At 37.2% G+C, this 22,343-nt stretch overlaps 1 protein-coding gene across 2 annotated transcripts in view; it reads left to right on the top strand.

Annotated features, from left to right (window-relative positions):
• Positions 1-22,343, top strand: part of LOC124797982 (venom dipeptidyl peptidase 4-like) — a 194,332-nt gene that overhangs the window by 100,729 nt on the left and 71,260 nt on the right. For both annotated transcript variants that reach the window (XM_047261161.1, XM_047261160.1), the window contains exons 4-6: positions 4,823-4,914; positions 6,762-6,842; positions 7,090-7,142. In XM_047261161.1, coding sequence (XP_047117117.1) covers positions 4,823-4,914; positions 6,762-6,842; positions 7,090-7,142 — 226 coding nt within the window. The remainder of the gene's footprint in view (positions 1-4,822; positions 4,915-6,761; positions 6,843-7,089; positions 7,143-22,343) is intronic.

The following is a 22,343-nucleotide window of genomic DNA, read 5'->3' as shown; positions in this document are numbered from 1 at the left end:
AATCCCCATCCTTTTAAATAATGGTCTACATGGTTTGTTCCTTTTTATTCCAGCCATGATTCTCACTATTCTTTTTTGCATCCTGAAGAGTTTTAGGCAGGATGGCGAGTTACCCCAAAAAGTGATCCCATATTTTAGGACAGAATGTATATTAGAATAGTAAACTGTCATTAGACAGTCCTTATGACAGCAGTTTTCTAGCACTCTCATTAAATACCACATGGTACTTAACTTCTTTAATATGTTGTCAATGTGAGTTTCCCATCTAAGATTATCCTGTAGCCAGACCCCCAGAAATTTTGTATTAGGCACACTTGCAATATCCGTGTCTGACATCTGAATTTTTATATCCTCTTCAATGTTTCTCTTGATATTATGAAAATTTAATGCTACTGTTTTGCTTTTATTTATTATTAGTTTGTTTTGGTTGAACCAGTTTACAACATTTGTTAATGCTTCAGACAGTCTTGTCTGTAGTATCTCTGCAGTCTTCCCGCTGACTAATATGCTTGTGTCATCTGCAAACTGGATAGTGCTATGACACTGGTTGGCTGATGTTAGGTCATTTATATATATCAAAAATAGGATAGGGCCCAGTACCGAGCCCTGCGGTACTCCATATTTTACTGCTTTATAATCAGAATAGTGTCTTGTTGATTTATTTTCTTTGTGAAAATGTATTTCTACTACTTGCTTGCGGTCAGTAAGATATGATCTAAGCCAGCTGTTAGGCATACCTCTGATACCAATTCTTTCAAGCTTCTGCAGCAATAGAGTGTGGTCTATGATGTCAAAAGCCTTAGACAGATCAAGGCATATGCCAGTTACTTTTTGTCCACTATCAATTTTTTCGAGTACTTCACCCAGAAATTCATATATTGCTGTTTCTGTTGATCGGCCTTTCCGGAAGCCATGTTGGGTTGTGGATAATATTTTGCACTTTTCTAGAAAATCTAGCAACCTCTTATGAAAAATTTTTTCTAGTATTTTAGAAAATGTAGATAGCAAGGCAATAGGTCTATAATTGGCTATGTCTTCTTTCTTACCCTTTTTGAACAGTGGTTTTAGTTTCACTGTCTTTAAGCAGGAAGGAAAGACTCCATTTGTTAATGAACTGTTGAAAATGTGGGCTAATGGTATTGCAATGAGGTCCCCCACATTTTTAATGACATAATCTGGAATCTCATCCACACCTGTTGAAAATTTTGTTTTTAACTCTCTTATTGATAGTATAATTTCCTTAGGGTTGGTTGGAGTAAGAAATAGAGAGTTGCAGTTTCTATTTTGATTGGATGGTGTTGTAGCAGGATTTTTATTTGAAGATTTTATGTCAGATAGTAATTTTTCACTAATATTTGCAAAGTATGTATTAAAAGCATTGGCTACTTCTTCTGGATTTGTAATTTTTTTGCCATCTTGGATTACCTGGAGATTTGCATTTTGGGAGGTCTCGTTTCCTACTTGTTCTCTGACAATCTTCCACATGGCTTTCATTTTGTTCCTGGCCATTTTTATATGGTGATCATTTGTTGTTTTTTTAGATTCTTTTATGACTTTGTGAAGCACTCTCTTATAATTCTTGAAATGCACCAGAAATTCTTCTGTAACATTTTGTGTTTTTGAGATTTCATAAAGTCTCCTCTTTTCAGCACATGATATTTTAATGCCTTTCGTCAGCCATGTAACATTTCTTTTTTTAGTTTTTAATGTTTGGTTTTTAACTGGAAAAGAAATATTGAAATAATGGGAGAATATTTCCATGAATATGTCAAACTTTTTACATGTGTCCTCATAGTTGTCTATATCATTCCATGTTTCTTTTTTCAGTAAGTGCCTTAAGTGTTCTAGGTTGTGCTTGCTAAAATTTCTACCTTTTCTTGTCATTTGTTGTTCAGTATTTCCTGCAGTGTCTACTGGGAATTCAATAAACTGTGCATAATGATCACTGAAACCTGTATTCATATTTCCAGATTTGTATAAATATTTATCTGTATTTATTAGTATCTGATCTATAGCACTGCTTGACGATTTGGTAACTCTGGTGGGGGATTTGATAGTTGTATGTATGTTGTAGGTTTTTAATAAGGCCTCAAGGTTTAATCTGTCTTTTGAGTTCTTATTGAAATCTATATTAAAATCACCACATATGATGGTTGTTTTACTAACTATTTTTATACTGTTAAGTGCCTTCTCAAGATTTTCAATGAAAGTAGTTACGTTTCCATCTGGGCTTCTATATATGCAAATAACAATTATATTTAAATTTGTCAGTTCTGTAGCAGAAATTTCGAAGTTTTGCTCTTCCCCTAGCTGGTTAGTGAACTTTAAATTTTCGTGTTTGACGTCCTCTCTAACATATATGCATGTTCCTCCATGCATGGAGGTTTTCCTACAAAAAAAAGATGAAAGGGTAAAGCCCTCTATCCTTGTGTGATGTAACATATTTTCGGATAACCAGTACTCACTAACACATATAACAGACACTTCTTTTAGCTCATCTTCTAACAATATTTCTATCTCACTAACTTTATTTGATAAGGATTGTACATTTTGGTGCAGGAGCATAAATTTCGACGATGACTTATTTACTAGGTTGTTTTGGCCTACCTTATGTTCGACAGCTGCACATGACATATCATTTTTAACACTTTTACAATTGAAGTTTTCTTTCCAGAGCGATGTTTTAGAAGATGAAATCAACATTTCTCTGGAACCACTTGCCATAAAAAACGTTCTGGTTCTTTCCTGTTTCGTGTTGGGCGAGTTGACTTGTAGTGTGATGGCGTTTCTGCTGTAATTTTTGGAGTTGTAATTTGAGGAACCGCAACCAGGATAGATGGGGATCCTCTTCTTGCCGCTTCAACACTTCCTGAAGTCATTGGAGTGATATTCTCTTTATTTGAAATTGGTGATTCCGTTGCTGCTGCTTCTGCTGCAATTGGAGGCAGTACTAAGCCTGGCTGATTTCGGTTTAATTGCTCCATGATTGCATCGCACAGTGCTACTTTCCCTTTCGTGTTTCTGTGCAATCCATGGGTAGTGAAATTCTCTCTTTTTTGACTGTTTGCATTAATATATGTCACATTGCTGAAGAGCTTACATATTTTACCGAACTTTCGGTTGGTTGCTTCGATTTCTGTATTCACACACGATGTTTTGATGAGATCATGTCTCATAGGGATGCTTATTACGAAAACTTTCATGTCCATAACTTTTGCCAATGTTTCCCTTAAAGATCGCAAAGCGAATTTTGCCTCGTTCTTGTAGACATCGTTTGCGCCAGCTAAAATAATGCAAGAGTTACAACTTCCATGGTTACTGTGTGTGTCAATATGCTGAGTAACTTCTCGCAGTGGAGCGCCTGGCTTCACAAATCCTATAACACTTTCATTTATTAATTTTTCGTTCATGATCTTTGCCAGTCCTTTTCCATGACTATCAGAAAATAAATAAATAATGCCAGCATCTTGTTTTTTACGTTGACTGTTTTCGTTTGTTGTTTTCGGTTCCGAAACTTTCGTTTGTATATCTACATCACTTTGTCTGTTCGTTTTTTCTGATAGCACACTGACTCTGTTTTTGCACACGATATTAGAATCAGTCAATAACTTTCTTTGAGAATTTGACAGTTTACTTTTCACTACCGGTATGTTTGGAAGTTCGCGATTTCGAGGAAAGTTTGATCTGTTTTCATGCTTTTCCGCTACCATGCTATAGTTATTTGTTTGCACACGTTTTTGTTTACTTTCAGTTCCTTGCAACAGTTTTTCTTCAGATGGCTGTATTCCATGATTTACTACACTCGATTTTTGCACACTGTTTTTTTGTATTAAAGTTACACTGCTTCTTTGAGATTTATCTTCCTGGATAGAGTTTTCTTCGGTCACTGATTCCCATTTTCCTGTGGAGGCCGTGTCTTCTTGCTTCCCGTATTTTCCCGATTGAAGTTCTTTTATATCCTGTTTTAGAGTACCGATTATGAATTGTAGACTTTTTATACGTTCATTTAGCTTTGATATCTCGTCCTTACAACTCATACACGATTTCTTTTTTCCATCGAATTTTACTTTTTTTTGCGGAGATACACGATTTACTTTAACACTAGCCGCCATCTTGTCCCAGTTGTTTTATTGCACTTATAATGTGACATGAATATCTTTTTCTTTCTTGATAAAAGATTTAAGAAATCAAAAGTTATAAATTATATTCAGTTTGGTTTATAACAAATTTTTGTTTATGGCATTTCTCAGTTGTTCCTTTTGTTACAATTAGTAAATAGACATTTTCCCCCAAAGTGGCAGTTTATAGTCTTCCCAGTTTTTATTACTTCTTTGTCATTCCTCAACATTTATCCATTCTTACACAGTACAGAATCTTTATTCTTATTTTATAATCTTTTTAAATGCTTGTCTAACCCATATTCTGCTTTTTAATTACATAGATATTTCATTATCTGTAGTTTTGTTTCCTGTTGCATTCTAAGTTTTCCATTGATCTGTTATCCTCTCTCTCTCTCTCTCTCTCTCTCTCTCTCTCTCTCTCTCTCTCTCTCTCTCTTGCCCCATTTTTTCCTTTTTCCTTTGCCCCTTCCCGTCCCAATTTTAGCACACATGACACCTGAGAATTATGGGAGTATTCTAATTCCTGTTACATAATCGTCAACCTCTTTTCTTTTCCTTGTAATTTACCACTTTCTGTCTTCCTTTTTTTAATATGATAAGTAATTTTTATTGCTCTACAGATATAAATTTTTTGCCCAATTTTTTTATTTTTATTTGTGAACTTTCAAGAATATTATTAAAAATTTAATTGATTGTTTCAGATTACCAATTTCTGTACAAGGATATTGATAACAGGCCTGTTCTGTACAACATGTTCACTCATACTGCAACACATCTTATCAGGAAACTATATGTAAGTATGTTAAAGGTGTTAGTACTTCAAAAATGAAAGTAAAATAAAAACTCTGACAATATTTGAGACAGAAAGAATACATATTATTTGTGGTTGAATTTTTATTACCATTAGTATTGAAAAATTCTCTGATACCCTTCCAAAGAGCAAAACAAATGTATATCACAACAAAATTCAAATAAAAAAAAATAAAAAATATTAAAAGTAAGTTTACAGAAATTATTGCAGCACTAGAAAAGAAAATTGCTACTGCTTGCTATGCACTCCGGATAATTATATCAGTATGTAATAGTTCATGTGCTAAGACCACATACTTTGCATATGTGCATTCAATAATTAGTTATGGCATAACCTTCTGGGGTACAAATGTGCAGAACATACAAGCAATTTTCAACCAGCAAAAGAGGGCTATACGAATAATAACAAAAAGCAGCAAGAGAGCTCACTGTACTGATTTATTCAAAACCGTGGGAATCTTGACAGTACCATGTGAATACATCTTTCAGGCTGTGATATATATAAAGAAACACATTGACCAGTACACACAAAACAGATCTATACACCAACTAGATCCTGCCAGCATTTACATCTCATATGAAAAAACAAAACAAAAACCCAAAATAGTTTATTATTTAAGGGAATAAAAATGTATAATAGACTTCCAGAGGAGATCAAAGCTGAAACTGGAATACATGCCTTTAGGAAAGCTGCAAAAAGTTATTTAGCAGATAAATGTCACTATACTGTCAAAGAATACTGTAAATGACATGTGTCCATCTCAGTTCATGCAAGAGTACTTTTGTAAATTTATATTTATCTGTAATTAAGATTGGTGTGTATTTGTTTTGTGTAACCCATGCAAGAATACATTTGTAAATTTATATTTATTTGTAACTAAGATTGGTGTGTATTTGTTTTGTGTACAAACGATTAAGTTGCACCATAGAAATATGTACTACCAGAAGTACTATTATGTATATACTCATTCCATGTATACAGTTGACAACATCTATACAACACAAGTTGTCTACGAATGAATAAATAAATAAATACTCTTAAATTTGACATAGATTTTGGCTTCTTGCCTATAGTTCTAAATGGGGATTCTGCATTCTGGTATAAGTCTTCAATAAGCTCCTATCAAACAAAGCAATGAATTGGGAATTTCTGAAAATTCAAAGTATAAGTAAAAACATAACTTGACAGCCACTCTTTCTACAAATTATCTACCTCTGCCTAAGAACTGAAGATCCCTATTATTTGTGTGATGAATAGCAACATTCAGTGCAAAAAGACATCCTACAGATTGCATAAGACTGTTGTTATGTTGTATCAATGCTGTCATGTAAATATTAAGATTGAAACAAGTCATAAACGCCAACTATTTAATTTAAATGAGGAGCCAGCAGCTGTTTTGGTGACTTAACTATTAATTTTACATTGTTTTGTTTACTTTGGGTAAGAGAAAATGGAATATGGCAGTTTAGTGTTAGTTAACTGGTCATACAATGTGTAGATTTTGTTTTTGATAGCTGATTTACTTTTTTAATGTATTCCTTGGCTCATTTTATATCCTTTTTATGGTGAAATTTACAGAACACTGTAGATCAATTAACCTTTGAAATCTGCTTGTTGATTACTAGTCTTCCATGCCTCTCTCTGACTTAGTGATTTTTCTTTTTTAACATAAAATGCTGGGCCACTGCAAGCTCCTTCTGTTTCAGCAATTGGTAAGCAAGACTCACTTCGCTGACTTGGACACAGATAACACTATGGATTTTCATATTCATAAACTAAGTTACAAGTTTTTCTATGACTGAGAATAAAAGCTATCTTTGTTTTCGCAGTTGATACCACTGGATCCAGATGTCAGCTACGAACTGTCTGGTGATCATCGATTTTTACTGGTTATACATAACAAAACTCAGGTATACCATAAATAATATCCTCATACAATATTACTTAATTTTTTGCAATTTTTGCAAAAGGCTTGTAAAACTGCCTATACTTTCAATTATTTTCAGTTTTAAGATTGTTGTATTAAAATAAGATTAAAAATATAAATTTTATTGGAAATTAAAATGAATGCAAATTGCAGTATTAAGCATTCTCAAACTTACTGACAGGCTCTGCACATAACTGTCTTTTTAATTTGGGATTTTTCTGTGTTTTCAGATTCTGAAACATTCACGTCTTGCTCAGTATGAGATTGTTAACATACAAGAACAGTGAGTAACCTATTTGACAAAATATTATTTTTGTCTTGGCATTATCTCTTTTATGAAATGAAAAGGCCAGATTGTCATTTATTAACTGTTTCCTTCAGGTCCCATTAAATACCAGAAGAAACAATTGTCCAGTACTGTGAATAGAAATATCAGTAAAGAGTTAAACACTAAGATATTTGAACTAATTTGGAGTTGCATTTGTATCCATAAAATTCTTTATTAATGCAGTGCCAGTCCAACAATAGTGTGTGTGTGAGTTTACAGAAAATTAAAACAGTTTACCTTATTTTCATTTTGAAATTAATTTTTCAGCATAACACAGCACTATAATGGCATCAAACCTAATTCAAATTAATTAAAAATTAGTGGGTAAGTATTTACATCTGTCTTGCCCAAAAGCAGGCCTCACATAATGAAGCAATCATTAGAGACTTTGAGAGAGTATTCTGTGGTAAAGATCTGTCAGTGTTTTTCACATACACACCATGAGGACAGAGTTGGAATTGTAATATGCTTTAAAGAAAAATATGCATGTCACATAAGCACTTATATTTATTCAAGAGGCACCACATTATGAAATACATGAAGTTATTTGGCCCTTTCCATAGTACACACACAACATGGCTTGGGTAAGTATGCCCACTGCACAATGCATTGTTTGGAGCAGAGAATGAAAGCAAAGATTTCTGCTTTCTTTCATTTAGATCATGCCAAAAGAGAGGATTCAAATACACATCATCCCTAAATGCTTAGATCTAGAGAAACATAGGTCCCACAATGAACTATTCTGCATGCATCTCAGATATTATACAATCAATGATCTCAATGAAGAGAGATGGTGAGAGACAAGTGGCTCTTAATGGAAACAATAAAATGAGTGTTGCAAAGGTGACATTCATGAAAATTAAAGAGAGAGGATAGGAGACTGGGGAGGGGGGGGGGGGGGGTAGTAAGTAAGAAGTTTGTACAGGGGAAGAATCATGTGAAAACGACAGGAGAGGAAAAATGAAACAAGGGTAAAGGAGTGGTAAGGGATCTAGCAGAGGCTTACACCAAGGGATTGTGAGAATGGGAAAATATGAAGGAAGATACAGTGCATAGAAGCTAGTATTTGTGGAGGGTGGTGGGGGGGGGGGGGATGGGGGAGGGAGGGGCCCTAATGGCATGGGTACTGCAGCAATTGTTGAAGTCATTGCTGTTCTGGTTTGCAGCACAGTCATCAATGGATAGTTGAGTTTGTGGTTGGCCTTAATCTGCTACTGGCTAGTCAAGCAGTTTGCAGTTCGTTGTCACACCCACATAGAACATACTGAGTAATTACAGCTCAGCTGGCACACAGGGCAGGAGGATGTAGGTACATATGACAGGACTTGCACTTGGGACATCTACAGAGAAATGACTTACCTGATGTGAGATTGTAAGCAAGTAGCGCATATGGATGGACAAAGATAAGGCATAGTTTGGGTTCATGCTGGAATATTACTTTATGAGGATAGAGTAAGATTTTTGGTCATCCCTCATTTCAGTGCATGATAAGTAGTCAAGCTCTAGTGAAGGATGTGGTTCAGCTTCTGAGGCTGGAGTGATGGTGATAAGGGGAGTGCTGATCAGTGACTAGTTATAGTGGCATGATGATTATCATATGCAGACATTGATGATATTGATACTACATGGTTTTAATTAAATGAGTGATGCAGAGATGTTAATCAGTTGTCTTCTTTGTGCAAACAAGATTTTTGGGGTAAGGGCTATATATAAAAACTGGCATGATGATATTTTATAATGTTGATAATTACATTAAAGTTCATAGAGTAAATTATCTGGATGCCAATAATTATTTAGTTTGACTACAAGATAGCTCATTAGACAAGTACCAGTATAATAGTACATATTACTATTTGATTAGCACACTGTTTGTTTGAGATTTTGCTAATTTATGTGAATTCTTAATTGACTGGCATGTTATCTAGCTTTGTCAAGGAAGATTCAGTTGCTTGAAACTAATCTGGGTAATTAAGGGAAACTTAATTAACGATTGGGGGGAAATTTTTGTCCTAACTTCCATAGTGTAGAAGCCAGGGGTGGTTGGTCTCTACAGTGGATAATGGAACTGGGCTGTCAGGGGTCAGGAAGCCAGTAGTTCACCAGCCTAGAAGAGATACTCGTGGTGTGGCAAATGGATATCTGGTTGTCATCTGAAGTTTCAACATGAAAAGAGCATTGTTAAAATATTCATCTATTACTCAACAAACCACAACAATTGTGACAATCCTTATAGAGGCCAACAGACCCAAGGTGTAAGCCGTACACAGTCAGTGAGAAGTAATTGCAGTCAGCAAGATGCTTGTTGTCACTGGTCACTTGCAGCATTGCTTGGCCAGTCAAATGATGATAGCAGTGACTTGGCAAGAACACTGATGCCTGGTGTGCCCATGACAGCAGCCACACAGACTAGAGGCAGCTCAGCAGCTTGAGGCAGAGAACCAGTTGAGTGTGCAGAATCATGCCATGCACCTAGCATGGAAGTGGTGACTCTCAGCAACAGTGCGTGCCAATGCATGTGGAGACAGCCAGCCAGGAGTTTGCCCACATGGGGAATGGCAGCTGAACAGCTGTCCGGCCCTGGGCTTGAACTGTAGACCACAACAACAGGTGACCAGCAGTAGCTAAAGTAGTCCTGCAAGGGCCCACCAATTGGAGGGTGCTAAGTCAGCAGCATTACTTTCAGAGTGAACAGCAGGAATGTCCAGTGACAGCAGCTTGCAGACTCGTGTCAACTTGAAGACTGACATGGACCTCTCCTTGAAGCTGGAGACTGGTCACTTGTGGACACACAGGCACTTGTAGATCTACTCCAGGGCTTAGTGGGTGAAAGACTGCAATACCTCTGACTAGAAATTAGGAGTATTTATATGGGCTTGGTCTATCCCTGTTTCGCTAATGCATCAGTATCTGTCAGTGAAGCCATAACAGAATCATGGCTCATACATGAAGTAATCAGGTCACTCATGCCACATCAGCTCTGCTTTTCTGCTGCGTCAGTAAATTTATAACTCTGATCCCCATGCTGGACCAGACTATGTGGTAACTACTTGATGACAAACTGACAGTACTTGTTGTATCAGCAGGCCACTTCTGATGGAAGTGCTGACCAGCCACTACCATGAGGCTTTTGCACTAACCATGGTCACACCTTTCTTTTATTCAGCTGTGCCAAGTAAATTAGTTGTGGTTCAACATGTCTCCCTTCTTCACAAGATCTGGGCTAACAGACTGAGCTCATGGAAGATCTGCAAGTCTCAACACATATCTTACATGTTGACAGCTATGTTCAATATGCTGAGTATTTCTGTTACACTAGTTCAGCTGAAATCAAAAGATTCATTACCTGTTCCTTAATGTAAATGGTACTTTATGTAATTAGTCTACTGTACTGTTCTTGCCTCTTCATAGGAACATGATTCCATTGAATCTTCACTTACAGCCTATTGCAATAATATTATCAAATCATCTCTTTTTGGTAAATTGCTCAGCAATCATTAACAGTAAATAGCCCCTCTCAGATGTTTCTCATGCTTGGCATTTCTCCTTCTTTATCAGTTAGCTTCTTACCTAATTCTTACTTAACTAGTCATTATTTGTTACAGACAAGATAATCCACTGGTATTTGATGTACTGGGAGTTCATGCTGATGGTTGACTTTCCACCAGAGGTAGATGAAGGTTATACAAAGCAGAATCAGAACCACAATGGTCCACTAACTGAGACACATCTACGAGGTGCATTCAAGTTCTAAGGCCTCCGATTTTTTTCTAATTAACTACTCACCCGAAATCGATGAAACTGGCATTACTTCTCGACGTAATTGCCCTGCAGACGTACACATTTTTCACAACGCTGACGCCATGATTCCATGGCAGCGGCGAAGGCTTCTTTAGGAGTCTGTTTTGACCACTGGAAAATCACTGAGGCAATAGCAGCACTGCTGGTGAATGTGCGGCCACGGAGAGTGTCTTTCATTGTTGGAAAAAGCCAAAAGTCACTAGGAGCCAGGTCAGGTGAGTAGGGAGCATGAGGAATCACTTCAAAGTTGTTATCACGAAGAAACTGTTGTGTAACGTTAGCTCGATGTGCGGGTGCGTTGTCTTGGTGAAACAGCACACGCGCAGCCCTTCCCAGACATTTTTGTTGCAGTGCAGGAAGGAATTTGTTCTTCAAAACATTTTCGTAGGATGCACCTGTTACCGTAGTGCCCTTTGGAATGCAATGGATAAGGATTACGCCCTCGCTGTCCCAGAACATGGACACCATCATTTTTTCAGCACTGGCGGTTACCCGAAAATTTTTTGGTGGCGGTGAATCTGTGTGCTTCCATTGAGCTGACTGGCGCTTTGTTTCTGGATTGAAAAATGGCATCCACGTCTCATCCATTGTGACAACCGACGAAAAGAAAGTCCCATTCATGCTGTCATTGCGCGTCAACATTGCTTGGCAACATGCCACACGGGCAGCCATGTGGTCGTCCGTCAGGATTCGTGGCACCCACCTGGATGACACTTTTCGCATTTTCAGGTCGTCATGCAGGATTGTGTGCACAGAACCCACAGAAATGCCAACTCTGGAGGCGATCTGTTCAACAGTCATTCGGCGATCCCCCAAAACAATTCTCTCCACTTTCTCGATCATGTCGTCAGACCGGCTTGTGCGAGCCCAAGGTTGTTTCGGTTTGTTGTCACACGATGTTCTACCTTCATTAAACTGTCGCACCCACGAACGCACTTTCGACACATCCATAACTCCATCACCACATGTCTCCTTCAACTGTCGATGAATTTCAGTTGGTTTCACACCACGCAAATTCAGAAAACAAATGATTGCATGCTGTTCAAGTAAAGAAAACGTCGCCATTTTAAGTATTTAAAACAGTTCTCATTCTCGCCGCTGGCGGTAAAATTCCATCTGCCGTACGGTGCTGCCATCTCTGGGACGTATTGACAATGAACGCGGCCTCATTTTAAAGCAATGCGCATGTTTCTATCTCTTCCCAGTCCGGAGAAAAAAAATCAGAGGCCTTAGAACTTGAATGCACCTCATATCATGTTATGGTGCTGCCTATCTAGATATTGCTGTACATGCTGGAACATATGCTTGACATTAATATGGCCCCTCTGTGAGGCTATAAGCTCATCCAACATATGGAGGAGGTCTGGTTTTAGGGTATCTTTTAGATATATTGTGTTCTGGGTTGGCAACACATCTAATGATTTTTCTGGCAGAACAAAGAGGGCTGTGTAAGGTTCATTATGATTGATCCAGTGATGGTAGCTGGGAGACAGAATGAACTGCCTGCTCTATCACAAGTTGTACCATTAATTATTCTCTCACTATTGTGAAATTCCAACCTTGTCATTCCTTTCAGCCGAACCTGTTTGTAACAGTTCACTGTTACTATCTATGAAACAAACATAGAATAAATCCATTACATAAAAAGCCTTTGGAAGTATGAAAGTGATGTCGGAACATCCCTTTGGGATCCCATTGCTCCCCAATTTCCCAAGAATAACTCTATCTCACATGCTCATGTGTTTGTCTGGGCCATCTTGGTTGGTCATATCACAATCCACCCTCTCTGGCAAAGATTAGCAACACCTGTTGCGTTTTCACCTGTACAGATTTGTTCATGATTTCCCACTTTGACGGGTAGGGGTGAATGATGTAGCTCTGCTGTTAAATGCTGTTGCACCTTCTGCAGGCCAGCAACAAACTGTCAGGAAGACAGCAGTGTAGGGCTCAGTTGCCTATGAACTACAGGTTGTACGACACCCTTCAATAATGTCACATCCACTCCTACACTATCCACTATTCCCTGCAGCTAATGCAATGTGTTACTCAATTCCTGAATAAAGTTGCTATCTGCTGTACCAAATACTTTCTTTAATAATTTTCCATCTGCACCTAATCACCTCCTCTTCTGTCACAACAATGCACATGGTTTTAAAACTCTTACTTGGTGCAGCTGATCCTGTACCCACTGAAATGAGGGTCACAATCCTTGATATTCTCTCTGTATTTAGCCCACTATTCATTTCCTCTCAGCTTTGAGATGCAGCTAAGTGAATATCTCTCCTAACCTTTTTACTTCATTTCTTACTTCCCATGTGATGTAAGTTAGCTTTGGCATCTGCTAGTGGGTGGTTAGCATGACATCCTCCTGCCTGGAGAAAAGCATCCCTGCTTTGAGCTGTTGCTCCTGCAGTGCATCTGCTACTTCTCTCCCAATGTGGTGCACTATTGTAAGAGTTCTCAGTGTTAACACCACTTTGATAAAAGGAATTCATATTGTTCTCCTTCTACCTCTTCTCTCTGAAGGCTAGAAGTACATGGTTCATCATAATACCAAGCATCATATTAAAACAACATACTCTTGTTCAGTTACAAACTATCTTCCACCCCATTAATATAACAATGCAAAAATAAACTACTTTATTATAAAAACCTCAGTACATTAAGACAATGACAAAACAGTCACACATTTTACCACAAAACCATTTAAAAATCCCACACAATGCAATATCTATTGGCAAGATTTGAGACTAAAAGCACTACATGCAAATTCCGCTTGCTAGTTTGTCTCTTCTGTCTTCCCTTTTTATCTTTTGCTTTCTTCACAGGCCATGACTATGGCACTTATAGTAAGGCTAAAGTAGCCTTAAAAAGCTAAACTCATCCTAAATGAACAATGGAAGTTTACGTCATAAATTTAACTTCACATTTACAGGTGATGTCACCTATATGAGTTAATTTGTCTCTTAATGCTGTGTAAACATATTTTTTTTGCATTTTGCTCTGTGGTGTGTAGGAGCTTGCTAACATGACCCACTGACCAAATCTTTATTCAGGCAACTCAACAGCACAATGCCCCATTTGTCTTCCTGCTCAAGTGCTATAGCATTCACATTCTTCACCCACTTTCATACATCTTACAAAGTCTTTGCAAACTTCTTCACTGATTTTCCATTTTTCCCAACTTAAGGCTTCATCACTGCAAAAGGTGACAGAGTCTTTCTACCATGTACCACCTCGTATGGCTGGAGCCTAACACTGTTATGCACTTACGAACTGCACACACCTACGACATAGAGCAGGTAAACATCCTAATTATTGTGGTGACTGTACACATAATAGCTTAACATTTTGTCAATAGTAAGGTGAATGCATTCAATTTTTCCATTTGACAGAGAGTGGGTGGGACTATTTCTTAGTCTCTAGATTCACAATAAATGGCACAGTTGCTCAATTAACTCAGACATGAAGATGCTGTCCTGATCTTTATCTACTCTGTCAGGAATGCCAAATTTTAATAACTAGCTGTTCACCATTGCTTGTGCCACTGTACTCACTTGTTGATTTGGAACTGCAATCATTGCAACATAATATGCCTCAAAGTGATCTTTGCAGTGGTATTTATTGATGGCTGAGATCAACACATTGTGCACTTGGTATGCAATTTCTTACATATTGGTCAACATCTTGTCTCCTTATTCTCCATCAGTATTGTTCAGATATTCTGCACGTAATATTCTTTGCCCTCTGTGACCCACTAACACTTTATCATGCACTACCTTCAGTGCTTCATCCCTCAGAGCTGTGGATACCCTAACACACAAGCCACACTTCACCATCCAACACTATAGTGCAATGTGCATAAGAAACTGTGACTGCATCCTAAATAACTGGCAGTCCAAGTCAGTAGTCTGCACATTTGCCACTCTGTAAGGGTTATGCCAACTGCTTGTATGACCCCAATCTCTCTGAATATTCTATGACCAGTTTTGTATACTACCGAATAATCAAATTCTCTTAAATTTTAATGGCTAATGTTTAATCTGCTCAAAGGCTCTTTCAGCCCAGCTGCCACTCTAATGCTACATAGTCTGTTATAACTTTGAATTTCCCACAATGGGCATAGGTAATGCCATATATGACACTCAACATTGAATAATAAAGTAAAAAGACAATCATTTGCCAGAAATTTGTTCATTTAAACTTAAAATAGGTTTGGAAACTACTGTGAGTATCTTCTACAGAAGTACATGATGTTGCCTAAAAATTATGAAAAAACAGACAATAATTTCTAGCTACCAATTATAATGTAAAATAAGTAAAATTTTTAACTGTAATGTAAAACAGTTACTTATTTAGTTACATTAAATAAAACAAGCTAAATGAATCATGAGCCAACCAGCACAAGTCACATTCAGTAATTATAGTTAAAATGTCCATTGAAAACATAAGGGTGAAATATGTATGGCTGTTGAACTTTTGTCGAACTAAAAATATAGAATCTAGTTACAGTGCTTACATCAACTGTTAAAGGGTATGCTTCATGTTGCAGACTGATACTGTAATAAAAAAGTTCAATTATGTAATATTTATCTTTTGCTGCAATGGTGTACTATTGTAACAAACAAATAATAATCTGTGTTGCTACCAATATAAGACAGCATAACAATGTAACAGAGGGACAGATAAATAAGAATTGGAAAATAAAAAAGTACCAAATAGATTTAAATGGACTGACTACTACATTTTTCCATAATACATAGGTATAAAAAATCTGTATTTCATCAAATAATAAATTACATGCTTCTCAGGTGAAGAATTATAGAGGAAATTAAAGCTCTAATATGATATTAAAGAATATTCAAACCAGTGCTCACTTTTAATAAAGTAGGCTATCAAAGAGTAATGCCTTCCAGTGCAAATAATGGAAAATATTATGACATCAACTATGAGTAAAACAATGCTTTTGAAGAGGTAGTAATGTTGACAAACAAGGTACCATGGCAAAATATTTATACCTTTGCAAGTAAAGGTTTGAAACCATTAAAGAAGCCTTGCAAAGTAACCACCTTTTGTGGCTACCAGAAATGGACACTCAAACTTAATGTTTCTTGAAGTTTGTAACTGAAGTGTGTATGTCTTTGGTGCAATTTATCTCCACCTGAAAGAGAAGCTTGGCATCTTTGTTATGTCAGTATCAATATGTTAGGTTAATCAAATCTAGTAAACAAATTGGCCTAAACATAAATGTGCTTAACAGTTTGTTTGTTTGCACAAAAAGATGATGTAACAGTGACCCTACAAAACCTGAGACAATACCAGTCATTCCATGGTTGTTGCCACTGATCGTTATATAAGATTAACTATGACTTCCTTCTTGCAGAAGAGAGTAGATCGTAGCTGAGTGCTCACTGCATTAGCTTTGCTACACCTCGCTTCCAGTTCTTTCACTATGTCACCATCCTGTGAGAATATGCATCCTAAGTACTTGAAACCGTAATCCGCATAAGCAGTCTTGCATATGCGGATGACAGTTGTGATGGCAGATTCAATTGAAAGTTTGCAAAGTAATATTTCAGAGCTAGATCAGAAATGTAAGGACTATGGTATGAAGATTAGCATCTCCAAAACAAAAGTAATGTCAGTGGGAAAGAAATATAAACGGATTGAGTGGCAAATAGGGGGAACAAAGTTAGAACAGGTGGATGGTTTCAAGTACTTAGGATGCATATTCTCACAGGATGGCGACATAGTGAAAGAACTGGAAGCGAGGTGTAGCAAAGCTAATGCAGTGAGCGCTCAGCTACGATCTACTCTCTTCTGCAAGAAGGAAGTCAGTATCAAGACTAAGTTATTTGTGCACCGTTTAATCTTTCGACCAACTTTGTTGTATGGGAGTGAAAGCTGGGTGGATTCAGGTTACCTTATCAACAAAGTTGAGGTTACAGATACGAAAGTAGCTAGGATGATTGCAGGTACTAGTAGATGGGAACAATGGCAGGAGGGTGTCCACAATGAGGAAATCAAAGAAAAACTGGGAATGAACTCTATAGATGTAGCAGTCAGGGTGAGCAGGCTTAGATGGTGGGGTCGTGTTACATGCATGGGAGAAGCAAGGTTACCCAAGAGACGCATGGGTTCAGCAGTAGAGGGTAGGAGGAGTCGGGGCAGACCACGGAGAAGGTACCTGGATTCGGTTAAGAATGATTTTGAAGTAATAGGTTTAACATCAGAAGAGGCACCAATGTTAGCACTGAACAGGGGATCATGGAGGAATTTTATAAGGGGGCTATGCTCCAGACTGAACGCTGAAAGGCATAATCAGTCTTAAATGATGATGATGATAATGATGATCAAAATATGAAAGCAGTCATTGTTTCAAACAGTAATTTTGAAGTTTAAATTTAAGCGTTGATTGGTATTCTAAAACAAGTCACATCATTTAGATTTACAATTTGTTAAAATCTTCCCAGAATAATAAATATGTCAAAACATCTGCAACCAGAGTTATAAAATATTTGCAAAATTGTTTTGAAATGAACAAATTAACCATAAATATATCAAAAACAAATTATATCCATTACAGGAAAACAAAGTCACACTCTGATCTGGATCTCAGAATACAAAATAAAGAAATTGTGAGAGTTGCTACCACAAAATTCTTAGGTATACATATAGATGAAAATTTAGACTGGAAATCCCACATTCTGTATCTCTCTCATAAGTTAAGCTCTGCTTGCTTGCATTACGTGTTATTAGCTTTGTATGTAGTAGGGAATGTAGCAGAACTGTTTACTTTGCTTATATACCTTCTGCTATTACCTTCTGGGGTCATAGTGAGAAAAATCTCAAAACCATCTTCACTTTACAAAAACGAGCTGTTAGAATAATTACCAACAGTTCAAGGCTAACTCCTCCAAAGCAATTATATTCTACCTCTACCGTGCTGTTAGAATAATTACCAACAGTTCAAGGCTAACTCCTCCAAAGTAATTATTTCAACAGCTAAATATTCTACCTCTACCGTGCCTCTATATACAAAAAAGTGTAATTAATATAAAAAGAAATATTGACAATTTCCACTCCAACTTGTATCTACATACTTACAACACAAGAATGGGCAACGACATTCATATTAAAAGAGTTAACAAGGCCTTGGCACAGAAACAAACAAACATACAAGGAAGTAGACTGTATAACAAACTACCGGTAAAGATCAAGAAATAAAAAATGTCTTCATTTAAAGAAGCAGTATTAAAATTTTTAATGACCAACTACTATTATAGTGTAAACGAATACCTGGAATAGCTTCATACAAAACAATTAGATTTATGTACTCTGTGCCAACAGTTATTTTTAACTTACTGTTGCTATGATCTAAATAAATAACACGTACAAAAGTGTTAGAAATATTATGTGTTATATCTAAATATCAACTGTGTATTCCAAGTAAAAAGTCTTTCTCATACATTAATGTAATTAATCAAAGTTGTACATGCTATTTCAATGTGGCCTGATGTTGTGTAGTCTACTATGCACATTTGTATTTTGTCGAGTATTGTTCACCCTTTATGTGTGTGTGTGTGTGTGTGTGTGTGTGTGTGTGTGTGTGTGTGTGAGAGAGAGAGAGAGAGAGAGAGAGAGAGAGAGAGAGAGAGAGAGAGAGACTACTACTACTACTACTACTACTACTATTACTGTTATTGCCAAGTTATGCAAAATACCTTTTCACAACAATGTTTAATATAGAAATCTTAATAACTTTTTAAATGCAAGTTTTATTTTAATATTACCATGGATCCTGCATGTTTACATTTACCTGAAAAATAATTACAATCAGGTTTCTATGTATGAACTTTGTAAGTAAAAGTTTAACATTTATTTACATTTGTTGTACTGATGTTTGGATTGTAGCTTTATTTCATTGCATTTTTATTATGTTTCATCAAAATTCTGTTCCAGGCATTCTAGTTACATCAATATATTGATTCTGTTACAGTAAGACTCTGTTTACAGTTGTAACTATTCATTTAAAAGGAGACCACATTTCCTTGCCAAGTATTTAAAAATATCTAATTCAAATATGTCTAGTTTTCATTCTTTGTTTTCTCTATGCAAGATCACAATTTCATCAGCTCTTTTTGGATTATCGCCCAATATTAGCAATTGTTCTGTCATTGTAGAACTATGCACATTGGTACCTTTTCTACCTAAAAGATGTTCTTTACATCTAATATTAAATGCCCTTCCAATGTCTAATGTAAAATCCTGGACATCCACTGCATGTCATTTTGTAAACACCTTAGCTGCATGAGGGGTCATTTGCAGTTTTAATCATGTGAATCAATTTTTTCTTTAGATGGTTATCAGTGGAGAATGTCACTTTGCAACTATATTTTTAACCAACAGTGATCTTATTCTATACAGTATATTGTGTTTTATACTGAAATGTACCTTTCATTTGCACTCTTTCCATTTCCACAGTTGCCTAAGGTGATACTGTGTCTCCATTTCTTATTTTATTCTCAAAAACTTTATCTGCTGTAGGTGGTTAATATTCATTACTTTAGGCCACAGCTTTAATTAAGTTCATCTCTTTTTCTATTTTTGTCTGTGGTTAAAGGTGTTTCTACTTCATGATTTATGGTTGAATGAAAAAAAAAAATCCAATTGGTGAGACTGAGAGTGCATTGAATCAAATAATATAATATGACCCATACTAGCCACTTTGCAAAATATATCAAAACTTATTTTGTTTCCTGCAATCACAAGTTTGGGATCAAAAGCATTTAGTTCACAATTTTCATTTTGTAGCTTGTTAGTACATTTAATTTTTCATAAAGTGGAGATGCTGAGTCATGATAGGCACAACAAAAAGAGCAACACAATTGTAGTTTTTGGCCATTAAGGCCTTTGTCAACAAAAGACACACATACACACACACACACACATGCATACATACACTCCCACAAACGCAACTCGCACACGTCTGTAGTCTCAGGCAACTGAAACCACACTTCGAGCAGCAGCACCAGTGCATGATGGGAGTGGCAACTGGGTGAGGGTAAGGAGGACGCTGGGGCAGGGAGGGTGGTGGATAGTATGGTGGGGGTGGCAGACAGTGAAGTGCTGCAGTTTGGACGGAGGGCTGGTGAGAAGGTGGGGGGGGGGGAGGGGGGGGGGGCGAGTAGTGGAAAGGAGAGAACTAAAAAGAAATTAAAAGACTGGGTGTTGCAGTGAAATGATGGCTGTGTAGTGCTGGAATGGGAACAGGGAGGGGGCTGGATGGGTGAGGCCAGTGACTAATGAAGGTTGAGGCCAGGAGGGTTACAGCAACGTAGGATGTATTGCAGGTAAAGTTCCCACCTGCACAATTCGGAAAAGCTTGTGTTGGTGGGAAGGATCCATATGGCACAGGCTGTGAAGCAGACAGTGGTTACAGCTTAGCTTGTAAATCACATGACTGGTTTCACAGGTAGCCCTGCCTTTGATGGGATAGGTGATGTTAATACCGGACTTGAGTAGGTGGTGGTAGGAGGATATATGGGACAGGTCTTGCATGAAGGTCCATTGCAATGGTAAGAGCCATGAGGTAAGGGATTGGGAGCAGGGGTTGTGTAAGGATGGACGAGTATATTGTGTAGGTTTGGTGGATGGCAGAATACCGCTGTAGGAGGAATGGGAAGGATAGTAGGCAGGACATTTCTCATTTTAGGGCATGACGAGCCTCTCATTTCCTAATCTAATTCCTGCAGCATGACCCGATTTAATTCGACTACATTCCATTATCCTCGTTTTGCTTCTGTTGATGTTCATCTTATATTCTCCTTTCAAGGCACTGTCCATTCCGTTCAGCTGCTCTTCCAGGTCCTTTGCTGTCTCTGACAGAATTACAATGTCATCGGTGAACCTCAAAGTTTTTATTTCTTCTCCATGGATTTTAATTCCTACTCCGAATTTTTCTTTTGTTTCCTTTACTGCTTGCTCAATACACAGATTGAATAACATCAGGGATAGGCTACAACCCTGTCTCACTCCCTTACCAACCACTGCTTCCCTTTCCTGCCCCTCGACTCTTATAACTGCCATCTGGTTTCTGTACAAATTGTAAATAGCCTTTCACTCCCTGTATTTTACCCCTGTCACCTTCAGAATTTAAAAGAGAGTATTCCCGTCAACATTGTCAAAAGCTTTCTCTAAGTCTACAAATTCTAGAAATGTAGGTTTGCCTTTCTTTAATCTATTTTCGAAGATAAGTCGTAGAGTCAGTATTGCCTCATGTGTTCCAACATTTCTATGGAATCCTAACTGATAACTGATCTTCCCTGAGGTCGGCTTCTACCAGTTTTTCCATTTGTCTGTAAAGAATTCGTGTTAGTATTTTGCAGCCGTGGCTTATTAAACTGATAGTTCGGTAATTTTCACATCTGTCAACACCTGCTTTCTTTGGGATTGAAATTATTATATTCTTCTTGAAGTCTGAGGGTATTTCGCCTGTCTCGTACATCTTGCTCACTAGATGGTAGAGTTTTGTTAGGCCTGGCTCTCCCAAGGCTGTCAGTAGTTCTAATGGAATGTTGTCTGCTCCTGGGGCCTTGTTTCGACTTAGGTCTTTCAGTGTTCTCTCTTCATAGAACATATGAAATGGGTTTGTTTCTCAGTATAAGAACTCAAAGTCAGTGTTTACCACTAACAGCTGAAAAGTTTAAAATTTAAATTTTGTCATAGCCCCTAAAACCAAATTCTTGAAGAAACTCTGCCAAAACTTAGCAATAAACATACCTCATCAATACTTGTGGCTGGGAAGGATGCAACTGTGTCCACAAAACAAAAGGCATGTATGGCTGATTACTGGTTGAGTTCTGTGATCTGATATGAAATTGATGGATATGATACCAGAACAAACATGTACAGTTTTCTTGTTTTTCATTTTCACTGAAGATTCATTTTTGATCTTTATCAAGAGTACAGATATAGCATTTTCTGCACTGAACTTTCTGCATCCAATTCACAAAATGCATCTGTTTCTGTCTCACTTGGCTCTGAATACACAATAATAAACTTGTTTCCATTGTTCCCCTAGCTTATATAAAGAGATTTTTAGTGTCAAATGTTTGAATCAAATGACATTACTTGTGCTCTGCAGTTGTTCATACCTTTGTTCTCCTATTTTCAGCAAATGTATACTGCAGGTAGTGGACACAGACAGTAATGAAATTCAGTACAAAAACTAACTGATCTTATGTACACATGTAGCTGTGTTCCCTGCAGTATACTGGAAAATCATATTATTAGATTGCAGTAAAAGATTCTTAATCATAAACTAGCCATAAATTTTTCTAGAGATCTTGAAATTTC

Source organism: Schistocerca piceifrons, chromosome 5, assembly GCF_021461385.2.
Source record: "Schistocerca piceifrons isolate TAMUIC-IGC-003096 chromosome 5, iqSchPice1.1, whole genome shotgun sequence".
In the NCBI taxonomy this organism is placed as follows: domain Eukaryota; kingdom Metazoa; phylum Arthropoda; class Insecta; order Orthoptera; family Acrididae; genus Schistocerca; species Schistocerca piceifrons.
Note: the sequence above shows the minus strand (reverse complement) of the source record. Positions and strands in the feature narration are given on the sequence as shown.